Genomic DNA, 9,162 nt, shown 5'->3' with positions numbered 1-9,162 from the left:
TGATCTCACCACTTACCACATAATCTTTTAAAATTTCCTGACAAGTAGCCTCTGGTGTAGCAATTGCTGACAATCATGTGTCACTTTCATACATGTTTATACTGCTTATGAAAGTTCTATGTGGCCTAACTTAGTATGATTTTTAGATCAAATTATATTTGTTTGGATTACAAATGTTAAAAGAATTTGAAACAACTTTGTATTTGAAGATAGTTGAAATGGTCAAATGGTGTTATTAAAATGTTGTATTATATAGAAAGCATGTAGCGTGAAACTCCGTTTGAAACCCACCCTAATTAAATTGAGAAATTAGAAAAATTTCCTGCCTCTAGCAAGGGATGATGAACCAAATTAGATTTTTATGTTTCTATTGATGTTTTCATCTCTACCATCTCGATCATTATTTATTCTTATATTAGAAGTTTTCCAGGGAGTGTATGCATAAGTTATTACTGTGAAGCATTAAATCAAGTATAACCAGAAATAATAATTTTGAACATCAAATGGTTAAACAATATGAGATATTATAGGCCCTTTAATAGAAGGACATGTTATAGGAATTGGAAGGACTCATGACATCAAAGAAAATGTATCAAAATGGTGATGATAATGATTGAAGAGTTATAGTAGCATTAATTTTAAAATAGTCTAATTTAGAATCATGAGTAAGTTTGAATTCATGAAATAACACTTTTTTGGGGTAGTACAATAGGTAGACATTCTCCCTGCTTATAGATAGTGTGAAGTGCATGGCAAATAAATTTTGCTTTGTGAACAAGTCTAACATAAGAAAACCTGTTTTGTTTCATAGTTTTGAAAAGCAAAAACAAACTAAAAATAGTTTGAAACAAAAATTGAAACAAAAATGTTTCAATTTTATACTTCCTCTAATAAGCCAAAGAATGTTATTTTATTTTAATATCTCCAGTTAGGATTTACGCATCAGAAATCATTTTACTTAAAAATCTTTGGCCCTTTAAAACTTGTTGTTATTAAAGATATTTTTATCTCCTTTTATGATACAAGGCCTTAATAAAGGAACTTGAAAAATGAATAGAAGAAAAATTTAGTTGTCTAAAATATACGTAAAATTAATCTATATAAATAAATTAGTAGGAAGTTAATATACAGGAAAAAACAAAGGTTAAGGCAATTTGGTAGATGGTTATAGTAATTTCAAATAAAAAACTAAAAAGATTCAATAATGCATGCTGAAATCCCCAGCTTTTTACGAGCTGGTATTTTTAATAATTGACTAAGGTGTCCTTGAGATTCCTAGGAATGCTGGTCCAGTAATGGTCCCATTTTCCAAAGCCTGGAATAATTCCATTATAATACAAGGAGTTTTTCACAGTCTTATCCTAGAAAAAAAAGATTGTTAAAAATAATTAATCCTATCATCCTAAAACTTTAAGGCTTATAATAGTATTATTAGCTTGAAATCTATATATAAAGAAATAGAAAAAAAAAAAAAACAAAAATGCACAGAACTTCTAAGGATAGAATTTTCACCTTAGCAAAATATATAGAAAATATAATTTTTATATAATTTTTTATTTAAGAAACTATTTCAATGTTTATATCCATAAATTATTTCTGTATAAGGCTAATTTTTAAGTTTTAAAAACAAATATATGGGGAAATATATGTTAATAAACATGCTTCTTTTCTGAGATCCTTAAACTCTACATGTGGTATTTGGTTTATCTTCCTGTTATTGATACTGAACAGATAACAAGAAATTATTTGCCTTATTTTTATATTTTGCCAAGATAATAAGTTCTTTCAATTACTGGACTAGCTGGCATAATCAATTTAATGTTTGATGTCTTCTCTTTGGGACTGCCATATGGGTACATCTCTATGGTGCCCCTGCATAGAAGAGGCTTGGACTTCTCTGCAACACTGATGCCAAGGGTAGCTGCGTAACTTGCTTTGGTCGATACAATGAGAGGAGACATGTGGTGTGCCATTTATATGAAGCAGCCATCAAGTCTTTCCTGCACTGTCTGTCTTTTCTCCCCATTAATGTAATACTCTGCATCCAAGCACGATGCAGTCAACCATCGTGCAAGTGACAAGTGAATGAGAAGTGAATCTTTGTTGTTGAAAGTAACTGAGGTTTTGGCAATCATTTGTACTATTGCAAAATTTAGCTTAATCTGAAGAATTACATTAATATTTTTAAAACATATCTTGTTCTATACTTGATTTTGTTCATATTTACTTTATTTGTAAAAACAGATAATAAAATAAAAGCCATAGGGAGTAAAACACATTTATAAATAAGCAGAAGAAATGAATTTGTGTTGATTGCCTACTGTCTCATTTAACCCTCATAACCATCCTGAAATATGGGGAGTGTCTGACTGATTTTTAGATGAGGACGCTAAGGCAGTTTTTAATTAAAAAAAAAAAAAAAACTCTAGCTGACTCCTGGGATAATAATAATTACAATGCCAAATATATGTATATATAATTAATACATATGTAATATGTAACACATATAAAATTAGATTTTAATTTTTGGAACAGAAATGTTTTGCAACGAATGCCCCATCAACAACTATGAAATCAATTATATTCATGTTAATATGAATTTAATTAATGGATAATATAGTTAAGCTGAAACTGTATCCAGCCTCATAATGAATATGGTACCTATTATTAGAGCACAGTTTTGTGTTTATTGTTGCTTCTAGTTCAGTAAGCTTACACTGTTGTACGCAGTATGTTAATTTACTTATTATACCACATTTCTCCTTTTGAAGGATTGATACACTATTTTTTGGACTTAACATCCTACCATTGGAATGTTTTTCCATCCAATTGGTCCAAAGGAGAAAGTTACATATGAAATTTCTTAACTTTTTCCCCATAAAACTTAAGTAATTAAAACAGTACTATTTAAAAACAGAGACAATGACTCTCTGCAGTAAGTGGATACTTAAAAGTGGTAATCCAAATAGTTTAGGATACATTTACATTACTTTTCTGTAAACATTGAAAGTGACAAGCAGTCTTAATATATAGATTTACAATAAAGAGATATATGATATCACACAGATATAGTGGTTTCTTGAAACCTGAACATACGGAACCTATGAAAACAGTGTTAAGTAGCCTGTTGAGTCATACAGCTCAACAGTGTTGTGAAGCCCAGATTTGAATCCGATTGAGTCTTCTTTTCATGTTCCCATAAAATCAGAAGCTCTAACTATAGGATGATCCTGTTTAAGTAAATAGCTCAAAAAGTCCACAAAACTTATAATCTAATAATAATGACTGAAAACAGGAAGAACTGTGTTGACCAAAAGGATAGCAGAATGTCAGACAAATATATCAATATGGAGAATATAAATCACAGATTCAGAAGCAGATATCAATAGAAGTAACAGGTTTTTTGGAAAATTAATGTCAAACTCATTTATATTTCTATATCTTTTATTTATATTGCTATACTTGCAAAAATGATTGGCAATAACATACAGTAAAAGAAACAATAAAAATAAGGAAGACCAGTAAAGCCAGGTAAAAGGACAGAAGAAAAATAACAATAAAATAAGAACACTAGTTTGATAGAAGTTACTGTACTTTAGCACAAAACATAATTCTGACTTCATAGTCAAATTAAAATGATATTCTGTAAATTTTATACCTCCCATTTCTTAATAAAATTAATCTATTTTTTAAAGTTAGACACCATTGATAAGATATAGATAGCATAATAACAGTGTTTCAGGGAAAGCAAACTTATTCAGTGGTTCCAGAATTTACCCTACTACTGAATACAAAAAGGTAACATTACTTTTATTTTTCTCAATTAAATTTAATCTACTCCAAAAATTCACTCTCTGGACTTACAGGAAATTGAATTTAGTCACTTTTAAATATCACTAACATTCTATTCACAACAGTGTCAATGTTATGAGCCTGATGCAATTTAAGCCTTTGAGAAGGCATGCCTGGTTTCTCTGCATGGTCAATGAAATGCTTTGCTTTGAGACCACTCATCTCTTAACTGTGGATGGCCATCCCTCATAAGATATCATTGTCTGCAGTCCACCCTCTCCAGTTGTACCACGAAGTAATTTTCTCAGAAGTGTGCTACCTCAGTGGGTACTATGAGGGAGCTGGCACAGGGCCTCTCTCTTGTGGAACATATGAGATCTCAATTCCTCTTGAAATTTTGTGACAAGCTCTTGAGATAACCTTCTTTTTCTTCATCTTCCACCAACTACATACATGCTTTCCTATATCCTCTCCTTCCCTGAATTGATTGTAAATATTCTCCCACTAAAGTCCCATTATAAAGACAATGCTTTTGGGAGTTGGAAAATTGGATGTGGTATTCAGTTTATTCTTTTTATGCTTACTAATTTATTTTGTCAAATACACTTTTTTAAAAAAAGATTAAGTCTTAAGGATAGTCAGAGTTAAGTTTTACTGATGTGTTGCTGGTGTTATGTCAGACTTGGAATTATAGCATTTTACTACTTATTCTGTTTACACCAGTAAATTTTAATTATTGAAGACAGAGAAAATGGAAAAATTAAAAGAAAATTATTTTTCTCCCAAAAATAAGGTGCTAGAAAATGGTCCGAAACATATTAACTTGTCTTATACCACCATCCATTCTCTTTCTTTCTCTCAATGTGGTAAAATATACATAACATAAAATTTACCATTTTCATTGTTTTTAAGTGTGGAGTTCAGTGGTATCAACATTGTGGGGTAACTGTCACCACAGTCTACTCCAAACTTGTCATAGTTCCAATCTGAAACTCTCTATCCACTAAATAATACTTCCTCATTCTGCTCTCCCCTCAGTCACAGGTAACCACCATTTTTCCTCCTGTCTCTGTGAATCTGAGAAAGATTTGACTCTTCCAAATACTTCATATAAGTGGAATCGTACGTATTTGTCCTTTTGTTTCTGACTTATCTCACTTAGCATAATGTCTTGATGGTTGATCCATGTTAGAGCGTGTATCAGGACCTCATTCACTCTCAGTTGTATTCAGTTTCTTTCTTTAGCTAGACAATATGACTATGTTTGTTTGCCAACAAAGTTAAGAAAGGAATTAGAATTAATGAGCTTAGTGAACAGCAAATCAAAGCATATCTTTTGATAGAGACAGAGAGGGAGAGAAAGAGAAATGGCCTGGGGAGCAGACAGGGAAACTGCAGAAGCTGATATTATAGCACTTGTATTTTTTTCCATTGCACTGGAAAATTAATTTGAACACTTTTCAGCACTTCTTCATTTGTGGTTTACATTGGACACAGAGCTTTTTAGATTTATTGCTTGGTTTGAAAATGGACAAAAGCTTTATAACAGCCTCCCTATCCATCTTCTCTTTTCCAAATCTTGTGAAAACCAGCAGGTTTTTCTATTAAAAACCTAGTCATGTGAATCCTATAAGAAGATGTCATTGTTATAAAACAATATAGTGAGTGGTGAGGACAAAGACTGCCAAGTTAAACACAAAGGGTGAAAAATCTGTCCACATGTTCCCACACCCTTAGACACTTATTCCAGTGTGAATTGCCTGTGAGTTTCTTATGACAAAACTTGGCCCACCAGGCAGTTCATCCTCAGAAGGGCTCAGCTCTCTCCAGAAACTGCATTCATATTTCCCAGATGATTATGGCTTTTATCAAAAGCAGAAGTTGAAGAACAGGAAAGCTCAGCATCAGAAAAGTAGTCCAGCCCTGAGGACGAGTTTCACCTGCAGGCTAGTAATGGTAAGGGCTAGAGAGCAAGGCAGTTGTTGGGTTTGGCTGCTCAGCGATGGGAAAAGGCAGTGCTCATCAGATTGCAAATGATTTTCTTATTCTGGAAATAAACAGCGTATTTGCAATCTCAGTTTATGTTTTTTGTCTTTAAAATATATAAGGCAAATGTATCAATAAATGCATAGTACTCAGGACAAAAATAAAGTACTCTAAATGTGTGCATAATATTGTTATAGCTATAGATGTGTCTCTACCTATATGCCCATAACAATATATATTTTAATAGGTATTTGTGAATCCTTCTTATAACTTTCTTGCATATACAGATAAACTCATTGGAAATTTAAAGATTACCCAGCAGACGTAGCCCCCTGCTGCAATGACCAGCCCATGCAGCCCTAACTCTGGAAAGCAGCACTTGTCAACTTCGTAACTTTTATTGGCTACATAGGTATCTCGTCCCACCATGAGGATGAGATCAGAAAGCCTTTTTCTTGTTGATGAGCCTACTCTGTGATTGCTGTTTTGTAAACCCACCTGCCTGTTTTGATACTTAAGAAATTACACTGAGTCTCAGGGGCCAAACAGCGTTGCCACCCTTTGCTTGGGGTGTACATGGTGACTTCTAAATTGCAATTTGTGCCTGTCAAAATATTTCATTTGTGGCCTGGCTTAGCCTTTTCCATGCTGAATCATGCTATATAAAACCATTTGTCATTTTTCCTTCATATATATGTCAGACTTGGTTTTCTAAGTTCAAAATATTCAACCAGACAAACAATAAACCCTAGAGCATTGTCTCCTTACAAGGCCTTTAAGCCTTTTCTTCCACTGGGGCTTAATATCCTGGCTTCTCTCCTCAATATTTGTGGTAATAATGCACTCTCCATTTCATATGAAGTGACTTTTTAACTATCACTGATTAAGCTGTTCCTCAGTGCCCTGATTTATATCCCTGAATTTTTCATCCTCCTACCAGTGATAAACCGAAACAAGCCCTTTGCATATAATGAATTGGCCTATGTTCAATGCAGACAGACGTATTATATCATTAAACACTGTGTTAAATAACTCTTGAATTACAGTTGAACTGAGGAAATACTTACATCCTTATATTAGGAATCATGGAAGTTGTTTGGGGTTTTACATTGAAGGTAGAATCACAGAACTATATATATTCAAGATAAGACAGTACTATTCATAATGCACAACATCAACATTAAAGTTTCTTTCACAAACAAAGGGAATTACAAATGCTCTCCGTAGAATGCAGTTCCTTGATTATATAATGTTACCACTCTACAACTTCCACATCATATATTAAAATCTAAAAAATTCTAAGCTCTGAAAGAAAAATCTGCACAATAGAAACGTCCACATTTAAGAAGTGTTGTGGTATAAAACAAGAAGCAATAAAGCTACAAAAATAAAACACCTCATATATAGTTTGCTCTTAGTAGGCATATCTTAAATATAGTATTGAATTGAAAGACATTGTAATCTGATAGAAAAGTGGTGAATGTGAGAATTTAGAATTATCTGTGTCTGTATAGAGCTTATATGCCCAAATATCTCTACAAATAATTTAGTGGGTCTGATATATATGTCCATTCACACATATGAAAGAAAAGAGGGGAAAAAGGATTATCAGAAGTGTTAAGCGAATGGAATCAAAAAAATAAGTTATTTTAAAATAGCCATTGATTATAGGTCTATTCTTAAGATAGTGAAGGAAACTCAGATAATTCAAAGGAAAACCTGTCAGATGAACCCATTATTTTGCCTCATATTCCTAGTTCTTTTCCTTTACAGCACCCTTTAGAGCACATCTCACAATGCTATATATACACTTATTTGGGGATATATAATTTTTGTAATTTTTATATTCCTCATTAGATAGATCCTGAAAATCTATATAAACAGGAACTGTTTCATTTTTATTTACTGCTGATTACTTAGCCAGACACACAGTAGTGCTCAAAAAATACCAGTAAATTGTATGAAAGTTTTTCTTCTTTTTATATTTCAGGAAATAATGACTCATCTGCTTTTTAATAAATGTTGTTATGCATATTTAAGGTTTAACAACATGATGTTATAAAATACATATAGACAATAAAATGGTTACTATACGGAAGCAAATTAAAATATCTATCATATCACATAGTTACTTTTATTTTTGTGACAAGAGCAGCTAAAGTGCACTATTTAACACAAATCTCAAGTATCTCCCAATTTTATTGCCTATAGTCCTCCTGTTTATACATTAGCTTTCTAGACTTGTTCATTCTACATATCTGCTACTTTGTGTCCTTGGCCAAATCTCTGTTTGCTACACCCCTAGCCCCACCCATGGACTTTTCTATTTTCTACGTATTTTGAATTATCCGAGGATTTATTCATTTTCATCATTTAACTCATGTTTACTGAAGGCCTGCCTATGTATCATTTCGGGTTTTTATACTGTACATGCCTCTCCAAGAGGCATGATACACAAGATAAACAAGATACCTTCTCTTCAAGGAGCCTAAATTCCTAATGTTCAGAGGAAGAGACAAACTGAAGGACAAGTTTGGCCCTGAGACAACGTTCACAAAAAGATGAGAGGAATGAAAAAAAAAGCATCAATTCTTCATTTAAAAGCTATAGATATACCTTAAGGAATTAATGATGAATATTTCTTTTCATAATATTCTCAATGGGAAGAATAAGCAAATGTAAATTTTATGATAAAAAGATCAACCAACAGTTGGTACAATAAGCAAAACAAAATTTTCACTGTACAGTAATATATTTCATTTCAGTCATGAAGACTAGCCTGAGGCATCAGGTCAATTAATGTAATAACTTGGTATATAGAGACTGAGCCATAACAAGTAAAATTTAATTTAGTGGTCTCATGCTAATCATCAAGGGTTCAGAAGACAGCAACAACATAATTAAAGAAAAGGAAAATAGAATTTATGAGGTTAACTGAAGGAACTACTGCAATATAGCCCAGAAAAGGAAGGCTAAAAGATGTTTAATTTCATTTTTTTCTAACACTTGAAAGAATATAGAAGAGGTATGATATTAGGGCCAAAGAACTGGTATGACTGTTAATACAAATGTGCTAATAAAAAATGTGCAACTAGGGAATTTGGGTATTTTATATTTATTAACATTTTTTCCATAATATTATGTGCTTTTTGCTCTGGAGTTATGGACAAGAAATAATTAACCATAGGCTATAACATAAAGGAATAGAAAGTGTTTTGTTATCTCTGTGATTATTATTTAGTTATTTATTTATTTTACAGAGATGGAGTCTACTCTGTCACCTAGGCTGGAGTGCAGTGGCATGCTCACAGCTCATTAGTCTTGAATCCTGGTCATGTGATCCTCCTGTCTCAGCCTCCCAAGGAGCTTGGACTCTGGGGTGCT

General features: G+C 32.5%; 1 protein-coding gene across 1 annotated transcript in view; it reads right to left on the bottom strand.

Annotated features, from left to right (window-relative positions):
• Positions 1-1,208: 1,208 nt before the first annotated feature.
• The window catches only part of CNBD1 (cyclic nucleotide binding domain containing 1), a 565,408-nt gene continuing 557,454 nt past the window's right edge, over positions 1,209-9,162 (bottom strand). Inside the window, exon 13 of the mRNA XM_023222919.1 lies at positions 1,209-1,361. Within this exon, the coding sequence (XP_023078687.1) occupies positions 1,245-1,361 (117 nt within the window). The 3' untranslated portion in view covers positions 1,209-1,244. The remainder of the gene's footprint in view (positions 1,362-9,162) is intronic.

Source organism: Piliocolobus tephrosceles, chromosome 7, assembly GCF_002776525.5.
Source record: "Piliocolobus tephrosceles isolate RC106 chromosome 7, ASM277652v3, whole genome shotgun sequence".
Lineage (NCBI taxonomy): Eukaryota > Metazoa > Chordata > Mammalia > Primates > Cercopithecidae > Piliocolobus > Piliocolobus tephrosceles.
The sequence above is the reverse complement of the archived record's forward strand: the minus strand, read 5'-3'. Positions and strand labels throughout refer to the sequence as shown.